The sequence below is a fragment of the Haliaeetus leucocephalus genome, unplaced genomic scaffold (genome assembly GCF_000737465.1).
Source record: "Haliaeetus leucocephalus isolate CR32 unplaced genomic scaffold, Haliaeetus_leucocephalus-4.0 Scaffold362, whole genome shotgun sequence".
In the NCBI taxonomy this organism is placed as follows: domain Eukaryota; kingdom Metazoa; phylum Chordata; class Aves; order Accipitriformes; family Accipitridae; genus Haliaeetus; species Haliaeetus leucocephalus.
In genome coordinates, this window is record NW_010972798.1 from 2,337,924 (window position 1) to 2,356,016 (window position 18,093).

The 18,093-nt window shown below is 42.4% G+C and overlaps 1 protein-coding gene across 1 annotated transcript in view; it reads left to right on the forward strand.

The window, feature by feature from the left end:
* FNDC3B (fibronectin type III domain containing 3B) overlaps positions 1-18,093 on the forward strand; it is a 168,784-nt gene that overhangs the window by 98,270 nt on the left and 52,421 nt on the right. The window contains exons 7-12 of the mRNA XM_010572900.1: positions 953-1,110; positions 3,340-3,399; positions 6,237-6,375; positions 6,712-6,765; positions 15,079-15,203; positions 17,815-17,989. Coding sequence (XP_010571202.1) covers positions 953-1,110; positions 3,340-3,399; positions 6,237-6,375; positions 6,712-6,765; positions 15,079-15,203; positions 17,815-17,989 — 711 coding nt within the window. The remainder of the gene's footprint in view (positions 1-952; positions 1,111-3,339; positions 3,400-6,236; positions 6,376-6,711; positions 6,766-15,078; positions 15,204-17,814; positions 17,990-18,093) is intronic.

Genomic DNA, 18,093 nt, shown 5'->3' on the forward strand with positions numbered 1-18,093 from the left:
GGGGGTGGTGGTGGTTTCTTTTTTCTTCTTTCTTGGCTTGATAACAGAAGGCTGTTTTCTGGAAAGCTGCTGTTCAGTACGTGCAGCTGATGAACGATGCCTCCGGCACCGTGCCAGTGGGCTCTCCTGGTGAGAAAGGCGATGCTAGTTCTGTAAGCTTGGGCAGTCTAGAGTTATGTGGACCTGTGTTTCCAGAAGAATACAGCTGCACTGGTGGGGTGATAGAGTTGTTCTGGTCCAGGGGTTTGAGGTATTTTTTCCGTGTTTTATTGGAAGAGAATCCTTACCCATCTGCCACTGAGGTGTCAGACCCAGGGGTGAATACAGATCATGCATGCAGTCTTTCTCTCCGGGCACAAAGTGATTGATTTGCAATGTCATTTTTAATTGACAAGTTGGACTTCGATTATGATTTTCCCTTATGCTTTTGAGTCAGCGTAACCTTGCAGATTGAGTTGGGCTATTTTATTTATTCACGGTTGAATTATTGCAGTTTCAAATTACAACGAGGAACAGGGTGACTGAAAAAGCCGTCAGAGTTTTATTAGAGAGTCTCCCTAACAAAAGCTTTAGAAAAATAATTGCGTACAAAACAATCTGTGGGATAAAGTCTTTGTTCCACTTAGTTCCACTTCCCTTCTGGTAACGGCCGCAGCAGCAGGTACCTCCAGAAGGGTGCGAGGCATCCTTTGCTGAATGCTCAGGCAGTGACAAGGCAGTTCCCTGCAGGGGGACAGCTCTCTGTATTCCTCATCGGTTAGAGATTAGTTTATGCCATGAATCTGTGTTTTTGTTTGTGGTGCTGATGACCATTTCTGACCCTTTACTTTTCACCTGTAGTTCTGAAAATTCCTTTTTACAAGAAATTGATTGTGAAGATGCAAGCAAAAAGCAATACTTAAGAGAGTAGTGTTTTTCTTGGAATTCAGAGTAACTGATGTTTCTTTTATAGGTTACAAATATTCAAGCAAGAACAGTTTTACTTTCCTGGTCACCGCCCACTGGCCTTCTAAATGCAGATAGACACAACAACGGTTTGCCTTACACCTGTACCTACGAGGTTGCCTTATCGGATAAAGGGAGGGATGGAAAATACAAGATAATTTACAGGTAACAGCATCATTTTTACACTTGTTTTTTCATTGGGAATAAATTCTCTGAGCTTTTCAGGGTGTATTTTGGCATGCCCATCGCTTGCAGAAAAAAGTTTGCACACTTGAACACCCTGGGATTGCTCCCTCGCTGTCCCAGCAGCCCGCCTTGCTGGAAGAGCTTGCAGGGAGCTGGTTGAGTGCATGTCACAAAGTCCCTAATTGCCTTCCCATCCCACCTCCCCGACATATGGCCGATCTTGCCTGTGATGCTGTCTCTCCCATTGCCAATGAAAAGGTTACTTTTATGCTAAATGTCAAAACCTTTCGTGTACACCATGCAGGCAGGATAACTGCCTTCCTAATGGGCTCAATGTTGTGTGGACTTGCAGAATTAAGAACGGTAAAGCTTGCTTTTTGAGCTAATGAGCAAAAGTTGGAGGGCTTTACTGCTTCGTAGTGTCTTAGATGAGCAGAGGAGGGAGTACACTGATCAGCAGTGTAGGCTCCCCAGAAAAAAACGAATACTTGGCTCTCAGCAGCCTTCAGTAAAAATTCTGAGGGATTTCTCTGTTTCTACTTCCAATGATCCTCTGAGCTCATTCTGTGATCAAGTACCTATGGTGTTATGCCTTTATTTTTCCCACTAATGACGTCTAGGAAGGAAAATTTTGAGATGTGACCTTGGCTCTTGTGAAATAGCTAATCCTTCCCAAATCTCATTGAATAAAGTCCGGGTGATACAGCATTTATGGAATTGCCTCTCGAGACCAAACCATCTCCTTTCTTAAGATGTCCTGTGAATTAGGGTATTCCTCTTGGTATGCTAGAGGCAGGTCTGTGTGAACTGTCTTGGGTAGTATTAAAAGAGCATATTAGCCAGGGAAACATTGCCTGATTTTTATTTTTTTTCTTTTTTTCTGGTATTTACACTAGCTATTTGTAAGCCAGCGTGAGCATCTCTATAGGTTAGCGTGTGCTGCCGAGCTCTTAAAATGGGAAGGATGCTTTCTAGTACTTCTTGTGCTTGCTGGTGTGATGGCTGCACATTTTCTCCTAGTTATGAAATGTTGTGCATCTGTTTTAAAGCTGCTAGTAGTAATCTCTGCTGCTGGCCAGAGGACAGCCATTAGCTTAATGTGGTACACTCCGACACGAGCAGCAGTAATCATTATTACTATAGGCAAAAGAAAGTCTGCAATATGTTGAATACATTGTCTTTGCAAGGAGGTGCACTCATGTTGGAGGGAAAAAACTGAATTTGCAGAGCATTGGATTATATAAAAAAAAAAACCAACCAAAGTGTTTTTTGGTAGATTTCTGGCAAACCAGCAGGCATGTGCTTTCTGGTTGATTTTGTTCTCTTGATTTTGAGATGTCTCCCTGTATTTGTCCAGCTAGCTATGAATTATTTCTTTATGCTAATGAGAATTTTCTTGTTTCCCGTATTTTAGTAAAATCATGAATAAGCCAAGCACTTACATGAGATGGCTATTACTTATGAAGTACTGACCTGTACCTTAATCTTCACAGAATTGGCAACACATGACTGAGCCTAGTGTTCATTTACCAGCGAACAAGCCAAAAAGAAAAAGAATAGCCCTAACTACATTCGCTACATTTGAAATTAATAGATTATATGCTGATTTTTTTTTTCCTAAAATGTCTGAAACTGTGTGCTTTTACTTTTCGTGGTATTGAAAGAGATCTGGGTCCAGCTGTTAGGGCATTAATTACATGTCTCCTGGCCATGGTCCTCACAGAGAGTGTGGTTCTGGAAGAGACAGCAAGTAAGTGAAACGGTAGTGCGAGCAACTATACTTTTTCCTCTGACGTTCAATGACTCTCACTTTTTGTAAAGTATTTTGAAATAGTGAATGTACAGAAAGTACAAAAGTAATGTATCGATTCTGCTCTTTTCGAGGGTTAAAAAAAACACAATGAGCTTTATAGCAACAAAATGTAAGGATAGCATTGAAATAAACCCATATAGCTAGTTTACTGTATAAATTGAGATAACTACTTTTCTTCTGTGTATATGGAGCTGTATAAAGTTTTCGGGAAACATGAAGCGTGTTGACAAATTGTTGGTATATTGCTTACTACTGTTTTTCTGTGGTGGGATTATTTTTCTTTCAAATCATAATATAAGGGAGTTGCTAGTCACTGGAAAATGACTAGCTGTGCTAAGTGTGATACTGCTTTTCATAATTTATTGACTTGTTGGGTTTGGACTTTTTTCCTGCAGTGGAGAAGAATTAGAATATAACCTGAAAGACCTTAGGCCAGCAACAGATTATCACGTCAGGTGAGTTAGTGTGACTATGAATGTCACTTAAATATAAACTCTTCAATTATATGAGAATAAATGTGGAAGTTCTTTATCTGAGTATACAGTGTAGCTCAAGAATTTCATGGTCACCTCTGTAGCTGTTTTTTCAGTGGCTTCTAAATATTTTCTGATAGATTTTTGGCTCGAGCTTTAAGTTACAGGAGTGCTTTCTGAACAATACATTTTCTGTCATGTTCTTTTCATTGCCGGAGTAAGAGGAAAAAGGACGACGTCTGTGTATCTGTATTTCTGTCTATATGTATAACAGGCCTGGAAGTGCTTGTGTATGAAAGTGGGATACCTCAAGCTTCTTACAAATTTGTCTCAAGCAACTGGCATTTTTTCAGTTATTGTAACATAGGTGTGCTAGCGCTGAAAGTACTCCAGCACAGTTTCTTCATAAGTACTCCTTGCTTCGTGAAGTAAATCTGCTGATTACAGATCCATCTGCCCATAGTAATTTCAGCATTTATGCCCCCAAAAATGGATTCACGCTGGCCTGTCTTGATATTTTCAGAGTGTATTTCTCTTTGATTCTAAAAATGTGTTTACACATTTATTAACTATTAACACATTCTCAGTTTTGCTCCCTGATGTTTTTAATACCATCTGTGTTATCTGCTCGTGTTGCACTTTTTTTAAAAGACTTTGCTTATGAACAAGGCTTCAAATTCACATCCTGTTCACTTATGCTCAATATCCTTTTAAAAAAAATGCTTTCACTCCTGTCTATTGTTTCCTTCTGTTTTTCCAGACAAGGGCTAGGTTTGGCATGCTTTTTCACGTCGAGGCTGCTCCTGTTTGTAAAACTTTAAACAAACACTTTGCTTCTGAGCTCTAAAAAAGACCCAGTACCGAAGTCTGACGCTACAGCTTCTTTTTTTTTTTCGAGGATACTTCCTAGCGGAGCCCTAAAATGAACTTTAGAAGTAGAAGCACAGGACCAGAAGTAACTTCTTGTAAACAAGTAGCAGACGGAGGCTCCCAGGTCGGGCAGTAGTCCCAGCCCTAGCAGCAAATGGATGGTAGCAAGGAGAGAAGGTTGTAAAACCCTGCTGAGCTTCCTGCTGTAAGCAATTGAGCATCGCTTTTAAAGCTGGCTTCAAACAGCAGAGCAGTCACCGCACACAGCGTGGCGGTGAGGTCTCGTGTGATTTTTAGGGCCGTTGTGGGTATTTGCCCCGTATCCTGGCTGACTTCTTTCTCCGTACCTACAGCTCCCTCCTCCTTCCTGCAGGTTTGCCAAATTATAAATCGTTTGTGAACAGTTAGCAATAACTTATGTTTAAAAAGAAGTAGTGATGGCTAAATATAACAGTCAGACTTAAAAAGGAGCAGCATGTGTTTGTAGTGGAGGGAACCGACCCTGAAAAGGCCGACTGTTTGCTTTCCTCCGCAACAATTTTTTTCTTGACTGAAGCTGCGTTATGTATTAACGACAGCGAAGGAATAAATCTGTTAAGTAAAGAAATTTATGGGGCCAACAGTTACTCAGCAGATCGCCTTGGGTCTCCCTAACCTTGGCAGCATCTCTCAGGGCTTCGTCTCCACGCGGCCAAGCCGCTTGCTCTCGCTCCTGCCCTGCTGGGCCCTGGGCACCCAGGAGAACCTTGTTCGCTCTGAATCTACCTCCTGTATTTCTCCAAGCAGTATTATTTTGGTACCTTCAGAAATGACCGCGCTCAGTGTTTCAGTGACTTGCAGAAGATGCTCATTAAGCTCATTTTTGCATGGTTGTATTCCCCGATGGTATGTGTTTGATGCTTAGCTATGCTGGTTTCCAGCACACATACACACCGCTTGCCAGATGCAGACTCAATTAATTAATTGCATTTGTTTTCACTTCTGACTGCTAACAGGTGATGGGTAAAGCAGCGCTATAGCTGTTCTTGTGAACCTCCCCCAAAAAGTTTGATTCCACATAGGTGGCCATTGTACGTATATTACTCTTATCTACTGAAAACAAATTTAGAAATTGCCCTTTCTTAAACTCTGCATTCAAGTACACAATAGCTACAGCCAACTCGGAGGTCATCGTCTGGTCATGGTTTGAACATTTTTTTTTGAGTAGAAGACTTCCAATTTGCACTTTGCTTTTGCTGTGTGGAAAATGTGAGGGGGAAAAAATAACATCATTAATTTTTCAGAGAAAAACACCTCGTGAGGAAGTGCTCAACTATATTGTATTCACTTTCCCACATTATTTGGTATTGTATATCCCCCTCTGTGCTGGTATATAGAGGATTTGCCTGAAACCAAATTTGCTTTGAAGATTTTTAGTTTATCAGAGCAATGATCCTGAGCTGTGTTAGTTCTGATTCATGGAGCTCTACTAAGTGTTGACACCTGAGCTATGTAGGAGAAGCTTGTACCCGTGGAAGGAGACCAGCAGTTAACCACCGCTCGACATGATACATGTGAATCAAGTGTAAACCAGGCATTAAATTTTATACCTTTTTCGCATGAGTTCATATTTTCTGTTGTATTGCAAAGCGGGTTTTAGCACAGCACGTGAAAGTCTGGCAGTAGGCAAGGCAATAGTGGTGGAAAGAAAAGGTGATGGTGATGATGATAACTCAGTGGTCTGTGGGAGTATTTGCATAAAACACTGTAATATTCCTCTTCTGCTGTGAATTTTTTTTACATATTTGTATCAAGTGAAGTAGAATAAGGATAGCCACTGGTCTGGGAGAAATCTATCATTAGTGGATGGTATCGTGGATGCTTTGGTAGTCAAATTTTGTGGCTGAGGCAGTGCTGTCTCATCTTGTAACTGTCAGCAGAATTCTAACCCATTTGAATATTGTTTCCAGGGTATATGCAATGTACAACTCAGTAAAGGGATCTTGCTCAGAGCCAGTAAGCTTCACCACTCACAGCTCAGCACCAGAGTGTCCCTTCCCACCCAAACCCTCGCACAGGACCAAAAGCTCCTTAACCTTACAATGGAAGGTAGGTAATGCTTGGATCGGGCACGAAAGCAGTGAAAAGTACAGTTTACTGGCAGTGAGCGTAACCATTGAAAATAATTGAAAGCTGAGACAGTCATTTTTCAGTAAGGGACTTGAACTCGCTGTACTCTGACAAATCCCTCCCCGTGCACTGACTTGACTTTTAAAATGTATGTGTTTTTACTGCATCCAGCTTCTTCTCGGTATTCGTTAAGAGGTTGCCAAGCTATGTGCAAACCTCAAGCTTCGATTTCGCTTTGAACTGCAGTCATTTGCCTGGGTGGGAAGTAGTTTTCTCTTATTCCCCAAATTACCTTTTGTTCATTTTTGTTCATAGGCACCCATTGATAATGGTTCAAAAATCACCAGCTACCTTCTGGAGTGGGATGAGGTAAGCAGCAACTAGTTGAAATAAGTACATAAATAAATGGCACTCAGACTTTGCAAGGATTTGCTGAGTAAAGAAAAAGAATTAAATACAGGAGAAAGTAGAAGTAGGCAAATGAAATCTTGATGGCATTAGCTGTAAAGAGTTGGAAAGGTGAAAGAGACAGTGGGGGGGAAACTCTTCATTCAGTGTATTTTATGCAGAGACAATGTCCTGCTTCTGTACTCTCAAAATCTAACTTTTTATTGCTCATTTGCTGTACTTTGTTAATTGACATTAGTTATTATTTAATTACTTGTGATGTATCTTAGAGTTCTATTCGTGATATCTTTCTTCTGGATATTGTCGGAGTGCAGAAAGAAACACTGTTCCTGCCTCAAGGGAGAAGAGGCGTCATCTTGCAGCCCCTCCTACAGAGAATGTATTCAGGATGTCCTTTATGTAGTGGCAAGTAGTCCCTTTCCAGACACAAAAGGAAACAAGTTCTGTGTCCCAGAGATCTTACATAGTTAGTGAGCAGTGTGCTGCTGGGGAGAGTGCCAAAAGCAAGATTTGCTGGGGGGGGGGGGAGTTCTGGTTGTGAGTCCTCCCTCCATCCCTTTCTGCCTCCTTTCCATTGTGCAAGCCATAATTCTGCAGAAAGTATGAGTCAGTGAACATCATCTTTGAAGGAAAAAGTATGTATTGGGTGACAGAAAAGGCTTGGGCAACATGTAAAGAAGAAAAGGTGGTGAGTCAGAAAATGAAGAGTGCGAAGGGATGTTTAGTTGTGCAGTCTGAGAAACATCTCCTGAGGTTTTTAGTAGTCTAAAAATAATATCCTAAAGGGAATATTCTGTTATGAATCGTTTTCCTTCATTTCACTAGTAATGTGTTCCCAGATCATTCTGCTACATGTTGGATGTTTGGAACTGCTAGCTGTGCAAACATTTATTGTATGCACTATCACAGCGAGCGGGGTCTACGTGATGAGAAACCCACTGAACTGAAGTAAAACGAAACAGTAATTTCAGAGTGGCTTGCTGTCCCTCTCTGCATGATGGAAGAGGAAAGGTTCTCAGTGAAGAAGAAGAAACCGGAGTGTGAGGTCAGGGAAAAGGAGATTAAAAAGACGTTTCTCAAAAAAGGTGGGCCAGGGTGATCCCATTACATCTTCGGTGACACCTTGACTGTGCAGTTGTGATCTATTGCAAGGCTCCCAGTAACTTGGAGCCATGGGAATGTAACAGCAGTGAAGTGGTGGAAACGTGAGGGATTCCAGCTTGCAAAGGGAAGGGAAGCAACAGAAGGTCTTGTCAGAAGAAAGACCAACAACAGGCCATTAATACAGTGCAAATATTTTTTAATGTTAATTTTGTCCACATGGAGCCTAGCCATCATTTTGAATATATGTAAGGCAATTTAAAATGCTCTTGTCCTTTAATACTGAGTATATACCTGGAGTTTTGTCTTCAGAAAGAATTGTTACGATGTCTGCTTTTCAAAGGGCAAAAGTAGTTTGGCTTAGGCTAGCTCATGTACCGATGGGGAAAAATGAGGGCATCCTGATTCCCTTAGTCCATCTATTTTAATTTCCTTGTTTTCTCAGTAACAATCCTGAAATGTGAGACCCCAGCGGATAGCTAGCCAGCAAAGATGAAAGAATAAAGGCCCCGCACAAATTAACTTGGTACATCTCCAGTGGTTTGGCATGACTCCTGACTGAAATGTAGTTGTCTGCTTGTGAGATAGTGCCACAGGTGTACCTTCGCTGAAAATTTTTTTCCTCTGATACGAGACAGAAACACAAGTTTGAGTTGCTGAATTAAAACTTGCTATTAAGGCTTATTGAAGAAAAAGTCTGAAGATAGAGGCTGACTACGCTGGCATCTGCAGTAACGTCATCTACCTGCGACGGCAAGCTGTTCCACTCGCTTTTTCAGGTGCCGTTGCAAGCTGTGCCTCCAGCGTCGGGTGCAGGTAGCTCCTGGAGTTACAGCACCCGCGTACAAAAGAGAATTCACTTGCAGTGCCCTGTACCCTCACGCTTGGTTGTGTAAACTCCACGTAAGCAAAAGCAACGACTTTGTTACAATGCCACACTGTGTCCCAGTGAAATCAAGAAATAAATATGAGAGGGAAGAGGAGAACGCTTGCCAGGCACCAGCGCGGGCACTGCCAGATCTCAGCTAGAGCAACATTCATTAGCTACAGGGCACAGAATAAAATATAAACATGGGAAAATCAGCAATCAGAAGGAAATTAAATTGTGGCTGCAAAGCAGAGGGGGCTTTGCGTGAGTGGAGAACAAGAAATCTATCCGATGATAAAGTTAGAAAAACACCCTAAAATGGCAGTCTGCCTTGAGAAGTCGAGTCCCTTCCTAGGGAAGGATAGATAGCGGGCGAGCGAGCCGCGGAAAGCCCTCGCGACACAGAAGCAGCACGCAGATCCTGGAAAGCTGTCGCGCAAAGGCGGCAGCCTCTTGCTATAGAAACAAAACTGGCATCGGGCACGGGAGACGTGGGGAGCGGTGGAGGTGGTCGGGCGAGCGTGTCCGGCTGTCTCCCAGGCCCACGGCGTTGTTCCCCCAGCTCGAGCTGGGCTAGCCGCGTCCACCAAGGGAGAGGCTCCAGCAGTCCCTTCGCGCTCCTGCACGGCGGGTAACGGGTTGTCTTTCTCTGGGGCAATTCAGATCTTGAAGTGTGTCGGGTGCTCAACAGTATCTCGACTGGCTGCTCCTGTTTTTACGGGGCAGAGGCATAGTTTAGAGCATCTAAAATGGAGCCAGGAACGTTAGGTGGCATGAGTCGTATATGCAAAAATTAAATTGTTGCTGTAAAACGACAGCAGAATCGGCATGTTTTACAGCCCTAGGATTAGGTGAGGTTGTAAACTGGAGCAAGAGGACAGCGTTTCATCTCTTCGTGGCTGCAGCTGGGGAGTCCCGCGGAGCTGAGGGGCTCCAGTGCCGGCTGGGTGCTGGGGGGGCTGCCTGGGACCCCGGGTGCAGCGCTCCTCAGCAAGCCCCATGCCACCCCATGTACCTACTGCAGGTTCCCTGCTTCTCTGGATGGTTGCTCAAGGGACTGGAGAGAGGTGTTTGAGGCAGGGTTGGGTTTTGCTGGGGGTTTTTTTAATTTATTTTACTGTGTCTTGCTGAGAATAGACACAGTACTGTTCCCATTCTCTGGTTTAGCTGTCTTTTCTCATATATACTTTAAAAACCTTCTCTCATCTCATGAAACAAAAGCTTTAGATGAAACACAAATGAGTTGCATTCGTTTCTTCATTGGAATTAGGTGTGTTGTAGTCTGACCTACTTTGATGAAGAGATGGTTATACTGCTTAATATGTCACTGTGCCAGTCCCACCCAGCTGCCGTTTCTTCAGTTTAGTTCTGAGTTTTGGGGTTTTTCCGGACCTGCAGACTCTGGAGTAGCCGATAGACAAAGCTATTCCTGCTATTCCACCTTTTCCCCTCCCACCCAATTTGGATCAAATGGTTTGTAATTTGACTGGTGTTGCATGTTAGTTAGAAAATGCAAATACTTTCTTTCTCACTACTGACGTAGGTCTTTGAAATATAGTTGTAATGCCTTGCTAATAAACTGTTTTAGCTTAAAATTCCTGAAGAACTGTGGAGGACGATCTTCATTCTTTAACAGCAGTGTAAAAGATCAGTTCAGTGAATTGTCGCTCAGTTACATTGGGTGTATGTTAGTAAAGTTTCCATCAACTTCAAAGGAGTTAGGATCAGGCCCTCTTCTCAGGTATTTTGAAATTCAGTAGGATCTGAACATGCCTGCACCTCAGGTCCTGGGATTGGCAATCGTAGTCTGGCAATTAGTAATTAAGGAAATTCCACCTTCAGGCTCTTTTTCTGTGAACTTTACAAACCTGAAGCCTTTGAACTTACAAACCTGAACTAGTCAATCGATGACTTTGTGCTGGGATTGATTATTCAGGGTAAGCAAAAGGCTAATTGGAAAAAATAGCAGTAAAAATATACCAAACAGAAAACATCACTGTAAAGGAGGTGGTGCTTTCTCCCCATGCCAGCATTCATCAAAATCAGTAAACTGTAACTGCGTTGAAAAATGCCGCTGGCACTGCTATAAGAATCAGGCCTTTGTTACTAATTAGATGTGAAATGATCATTCTGTGATTAAGTGGTAGTAAATAAATGTTTCTCTTGTGCATATGGACAGCGAGAGTATCCTATTCATTCTCTACGGGAAAGTGGAGGACTGTTCCTGAGCCAGAGAGAAGAACATCCCTCTCATGCAGTGTGTGTCGCTGTTTTGTATATAACTTAAAAGCAGCTTTAATTCTCATCCAGTAAGCATCTCACTTTAATTTGCTCAAGAGAGAGACAGATACAGTACTACACTGTTTAACGATTTGGTGAGGGATAGTTCATAAAGTTTATATACAGATAAATGGAGATAATTTTGTTCTGCCACAAAGTTTTAAACTTCTTGGGGCTAGCAGAAATGTGCTCATTTATACTAGCTGACAATGTGGGCCATGCATCTCAGTGACGGTCCACCAGAATTCGGATACACGGAGCTCCGCACTCATGCTTGGGCTTGTGCTTGTTCACCTGCCTGTCCTCTAGGTCTGTTCTGTGTCCATGCCGCTCCTGTGAGACATGCAAGAGGAGAGTCTTGGATAAAATTGGGTTTTGTGTATATTTTAGGGATGCGGCATAGGTCCCATTCTGTCTTCCAAATGTTTGTATATCTAGAAAATTCAGTTACTTGTGTAAGAGCTTGCACAATAGATGCTTTGCAGAGATATTAGGGTGTGTTACAGTAATTGCTGACAGTTTGCTCCGCAGCTTTGTGTCAGATTGCATATCAGTCTGTTGCTTTTTATTGCCAACACGAACCAAACAGAAGTTAACGCTGGCACGGCCTGCGGCAGATTGCTGCCTTGCCTCCTGGTTGCAGATCTGATGCTGGCAGCTTTTATTCAGACTTTCGTAGTGAGGTCTTGTGAAGGACTGTGCTCCCTTTCTGCATCCGCTCTACCTGCAGTGGCCCATTCCTCCTTTTGTGTTTATTTACTATGTCTGCCGCAGGTAATGCAGTCACCAAAACCCATTTAAAAATCTCAAACCCCTTGTCTCGATAAACAGAATCTCCAAGAGAAACATAAGCACCCTGTTTTAAGTGAGCGTGGAGCTTGGAATATAGCTGAAATAGCAGGCAAAACTCTGAAAAGTTGTGCTAAAATGCTGTGTTATAGTATTGTGCAAATCCTAGTGGATTTGTGGAGCTGAATTGTTCTTGTTTCCTGGGGCAGGCCCTGATGATCATCGCGGTATGGGTTGTCCTCGTGAAGAATAGGGAGCGCAGGCTGGAGAAACCCGGGCTAGTGAAGAAGTGAGGCAGTGCCCGTTCTCCCTCTGAAATTTGTGGATTAGAAATATTTGCGGAAATGATACAGTGTATTTTAAGCAACTTACGAAACCTTATTTAAAGGATTAAAACTTGGATGCTGAGTGTACAAAGAATAGGAGAAGGATTCTGGGAAAGCTGTAAGGCTCTTGGGTGGCAGCCAGTACCAGCCTGCCAGTTGTTCCTGTCTATAATTATGCCAGCATTAGTGCTTCCATAAATCTTGGGAGAGAAGGAATGGAGAGACTATTTCCAGGCTATTAATGCCAGGATAATTAGAAATATCGGCCAGCCTCTCCAATTAGTGCCAACAGAATCCAAAATACCAGCCAGTCTGAGTAATTTGAATACCAGCCGGACTCTGAGCAAGTCTGGGGAATGTACAATACCAGTTCTAGAAGAAAAATATATACAGTATCGGAATTTTTACTGTTGCAAAGTTGAAGATAAATGTTTGGCAATCTTTGCAAAGTTTTAACTCACCAGTTTGACAAATTGGAGTTTACTTGGCCCATTGCTCTCAGTTCAGGCATTGTGCTACAGGTGGGAGTTTTTCATGAGTTTCCTTTTTAGCCAGCCATCGCTGTTCATCTCTTTATCAACCACATGCTTAGCATTTGGTCACTTTGTTCTCTTGGAGAAAAAGCATAGGAAAATGATAGAAAATGTACATTCTTAAGCAAGAAATCAGAAAGAAATGTTTTCAAATGCTTTACAAATAGTGAAGTCATTAAAGAGTTAGAGAAAAATTAATTTAATGCATCTGAACCTATAAAAGAGAGTTTGCACTGGGGGGGGGGGGATCTATTTTTGGTAGTCCTGCACTGATGAATGGATATTTTACTAAAACATAGGATTACTTAATTAGGTTTTGTATAGCCTGGATTTTAAATACGTTATTGCTGAGCTGGGAAGTATGGTGACCTATTATTTTTGTCCAAATGGAGTTTTATCATATAACTCTATATCTAGGGATTGTAAATCTGAAAAAGTTTTCTCATCTACAAAAGACTTTTGCTTTAGGATTCTTGATTCTCTTCTCTTCCAATTCCACCCCTTAATTTACTTGAGCCGTACAGTAATGTTACAGCTGGAGCAGGTGGGTGAAGTTGAAGAAGATGGTGTATAAAACCGAGTTCTAGAACAAGTGTAGGATCACACTGTATAAATAAAAGTAAGTTGTGGCTGTTTGCCAGTGTGCTAAGTGTCCCTTCAGTGCCTCCAAATTGTTGTGCCATGCTGGAGGTCAGCATGATCCTTTCTAGCTTGATAAACACACTTTGGAGATCTGCTGCAAACATTTTATGGAGTGCTTCCTTCTGTGTTGCTATCTGAGTGAAAAGAAGTGGAAGTCGATAGGGGCTGGAGAATGGGCCAGTGAAAAATGTATGTCCCACTCAGGCATTTTTGAGATCTTTAATGCTGAAGTGATGTATTGAGCGTGGAGGAAGAGCGGTGTGTGGGAGGACAGGCAGAGCCCAAGGAGGCAGCAGTAAGTGAGGCTGTTGACTGCAGTGGGGGACGCCTGTATGAATAATAATCCTGTTAGTCTGCTTAGGCATAGAAACATCGAGTCTTCTGCCAAGCTGGTGTATATTGGGTGAAATAAGTAGCCTTCTCTATGGGCAGATGTTGATTTTACCGAGATAAAATAAAAATTAAAAACTGTGGAGACGGGTGCCGAAAATAGGAAATGGCATAGCAGAGCTCTTAAGTCAGAAGAAGTTGCAGAGATCGGCATAACTTTATCTCCTGCACCAGTCTGAACCCATGGGTGTGCTTTGCTAGGTTTCTATTCTGGTGTGGTTTGGGGTACCTTGTAATGTAGTTGTCCATTAATATTGTATTCAGATATTGAAATTAAAACTCCTTTAAACTGCTTCAGCTCAGGTGGATATTATTTACATAGAGTTGAGCAATCCATGCCCTTTCTCCTGAAGGATTTCAAATTAACCATTTCCCACATGTGGCATAGGATGAGACTAGATACTCTTTGTTGTCTCGGGGTCTCTGTCCTGCAAAAAGCTCGGTTTTTTTTTTTTTTTTTTTTTACCCCAGGCCGTACCAAGTTGGGTTGGATTGAAAAGGTATTTGTTTTGTTTTAATTGTGGCAGGGAGGGAGAGAACTTTGGAATGTCCTTGTCCTCGGCCGTGCTGGTGCGTACCTGATGTACCTGAGGAAGGACTTGGGAGCCAGAGAGGTGTCTCGATACCCATCTCGGCTTTGTCAGGGCTCATCGTCGCTCCGGGTCACGTTGATGTGAAGCTCCCATAAACCATACATATCTCTGGCATCCAAGTTTCTTAACAAAGTTTTGTGCTTCCCAACAAATCCTCTTCGCTCATCGCGCGCCCCCTGCTTTGAGCAGTGGGATGGGTACAGAACCTGACGTGTTAAATATTCCTCCGTGATGAGTTAAAATCAATTTTTTTGCCCTCGAGGGCAGTCGCTGGGGTTGGCCCTGGGCTGGACGGCGGGGAGCGAGAGCCCTCTTGTGGGATAGACAGGGTGTTTCTGAAGGACCGGGGAGGGCTTACGTGGGATATGAGGTGCAGAGGGCAACGCTTGCAAGAAATGTTGGTTACAGCTTTCCTCTGCTCCTCTGACCGGGTCAGTTCAGAGATGAATTTCACCCTTAATTGGCACGCTTTTTTGTTAATGAGTAGGATAAACTGCATTTCGAGCAGAATGACAGAAGCTGTAGATACATCTCATGAAGATAAGAATCTGAAAAGTGGAGGAATCTGACAGCAGACTGACTGTGTTGATCTGTATTATTTTAGGTAATGCTGTCAGCGGCTTACACAGCTTTCTTTGCACAGTGCCTGTATGAAAGCGTCTAATTCTAATATCATTTAACAGCCCTTTTTAAAATAAGAACCGCGTGGTTTTGTTTCATAGCTATCCAATTACAGATTGCTCTCTTTCTAGGGAAAGAGGAACAGTGGTTTCAGAGAATGTTACTTTGGAAGCCAGAAGCATTGCAAGTTGACTAAGCTGTGTCCGGCTTTGGGTTACACCTTCCGATTAGCAGCTCAGAATGACATCGGTACTAGGTAAGTCACCCAAGGTACACGCTTTCTTGAGAAAAAGTGGCACTTGAAAAGTTTAACTGCCAATGACAGCGTAAAGAGGAATTTTGGGAGGGGATTTTTGTTTGTTTCCTTTCTTTATGGTTTTGAGTTGGATATCTGACATCTGCGCTATTAATAACGCTTTAGAGTAAGTCACACCTTCCCTGGTGGTATCATTCACCTCCCATCGTGTAGCTTCAGTATGATGAGGTTAACCTAAGAAGATAGGCTCCTTCTGAGGTGTTAAATGGTGTTTTGTGGCCTATTCCTGATACAAAAAGAATACATCTGTTATGTAAAATTCCCACTAGGGACCTCTGTGAACCAAGAAAAACAAGCAAGAGGAAGCTGAGTTCCAGATTTTGAAAGGAATCTTGATATATTTATTTTTCTGGTTTAAAGCAAAGCCCTTCTGTCTTTTTTCAGCAGTACAGTCCCTTCCTTCTTCGGCAGGACTGGCAGGGCTGGCTGATGGGGTGGGAAAGAAGGGCGAGAGAGCCAGGACCAAGAGAGGACAGGCACACCCAAGGGCCCTGCAGGACGGCTTTCATATTCTGCTTCGCTTTGCACGTGAACAGATGCGCTCAAATGAAGACGATGAGAAATCAGGCTTACTGCAGTCCTCTAGGAGCTGCTGGGGAGCACTGGGCTATAAAATGTTACACAGCTGAGGACCAGAGCATGCCCAAAGAGATACCGTGCTGCAGGGGCTGTGCGCTCCTGTACTCACGGAAGGAAAATAGGCCAGGAAAAGTTTAGCTGTGAAGAAGCTAAACAGCCAGTGCTCTTGTATACTCCTTTGTTGTCCTTCTTAGCCAAACAGGATCTAATCATTATTACAAGAGGGACAGAAAAAGAAACACTAGTAGTATATAACAATGTGTTTTGCTGAGGGAGATTCCTGTATTGTTCTCTCTGCCAAAACACAAACCTCTTAGTAAGATATAGCTTGTAAAAGTTTCTTTATTCATGTTCCTGTGTCTTCCCTCTGAGATGCACTGGGACTGTTCATGTGTGCACAGAGTCCCTTTTGCCAACTTCTTGCAAGATTACTGCCCTCCCTATTGAAATAATACTTGATCTGGAGAGAGAAAGAGGCTTGAGCTGGAGCTGCAGAGTGTAACTGGAAGGGGACTGCTGGTTTTGTGCAAAGTTCCCAGTTTTGGCATCTCTTTTCTTTGCCAGACTCCAGGTTTTTAAAATATCTTAGGGCATGCTTCAACCCTCCCCAACTTCTTGTTGTTGTTGTTGTTCTCCCTCTCTTTTTTTCCTCAGGCTGTTGAGAAGGGATTGAACTAAGAACTATATTTATGGTCAGCTGCTCTGTGTTTAATCTATGAGATAAGCACCAACAGCACGTGGCTTATTTTTATAGACAGCTCTCAAAATTACGACACGATAATGTCACCTAACGCTTTGTGTCATAAGATGGTTTTGGTTGGTTGTAATGCTTGTGGACTTAGCACTTCAGATGATTTTTGTCTTGTTTGGGTGTTAGTTATAGGTTGATTTTTTTCACTTTAAGAATATTTCAACAAATATGTTATTTTTGAGAAAGAAGACTCAGAAAAGGGAGATGTGGCTTTTTGTGTGCGTTAAATTCATGCAATGACTTTAAGGAACAAAATATGTTTGTACTTTGGAAACAGAGGTTTGCAAATTGCAAGAACATTACCTTCGGTTGAGAGTTCTGATGGTGTCCTCCCAAAAATTCACCAAAATCTGTCCATTTTAAACTTTGTTCTCAAATTTCCACTGTACGTAATATGTTCTGCATGGAGTCTTAAGAGAACTCTTCCTATGCTTGCTCGACACAACTGCCTGTAATGTTTCAAGGCGTTGTGTGCTGGGATTTAGACAAGATGAGAGCGTGCATCTCCTCTGCCACGGATGGTCTCTCCAGTTGCAACCTGAGCTGTGCAAAGAGCAACTTTATGCTCAGCTTAAGATGCAAAGAAGTTTGGGCAGGGAAAGTCGGGAAGGAGTAGAGCCAGCCTGGAGGGTTGGACGGTATCTGTGCCTGCACCAGACAGCTCCTACATGATGCTGAGCATGTATGGTCATGACTGGATAAATTTTCCCTGCTTTCTTTGGAGGGGGATATCTGAAACAGCGGGACTGGATTTGCTGAAGTACTTGGCTTTCAGAGGTGTAGCTTAAATAGAAGTTGTATTCTGAGCTTATAAAAGATGGAAACTGCATCTCAAGTTCAACATCTAAAAGCTGAACACTTGGGGCTTTATTTCCTATGCTTAAGTTCCCCTTTGTTAAATGAGATTTTCCTTTACTTCACAGTTAATGGGTAATACTTTTGGGCAATCAAATATTATTTTTTCCGATATTATTGTGATGAGATCTGTAAAAATGACTGTGAGGACATAGATAATTCTGCATTTTTTTTCTGTTCTTAGTTTTGGCATTTGCTAACTGGGTGCTCATCTTTTCCACCTGGGAAATTTTAACGTTGTCTAGATTTTTTTGAAAATGTGAAATATTTCTCTAAATACACTGAAGTTTGAGTTGTTCTGTTGGTTTTGGTTTGTTTTGTTTTTTTTTAAAATATTCCTCTCTCTCCTTCTCTGTCTCTGTGCAGTGGGTACAGCCAGGAGGTGGTATGCTACACTGCAGGTAATATTCCTCAGACCCCTTCTGCACCAAGGCTTGTTCGAGCTGGTGTTACGTGGATCGCATTGCAGTGGAATAAAGTAGAAGGATGTACACCAGAAGAAGTGATTTCCTACACCCTGGAAATTCAGGAAGAAGATAATGTAAGTACCGTGTTACTAAAAAGTATACTGCATGACTTAGATTGAGTTTTCATTTATTAATTCAAGATCACCAAGAAGATTGTGGGTTGCTGCTTTGGAGGGTC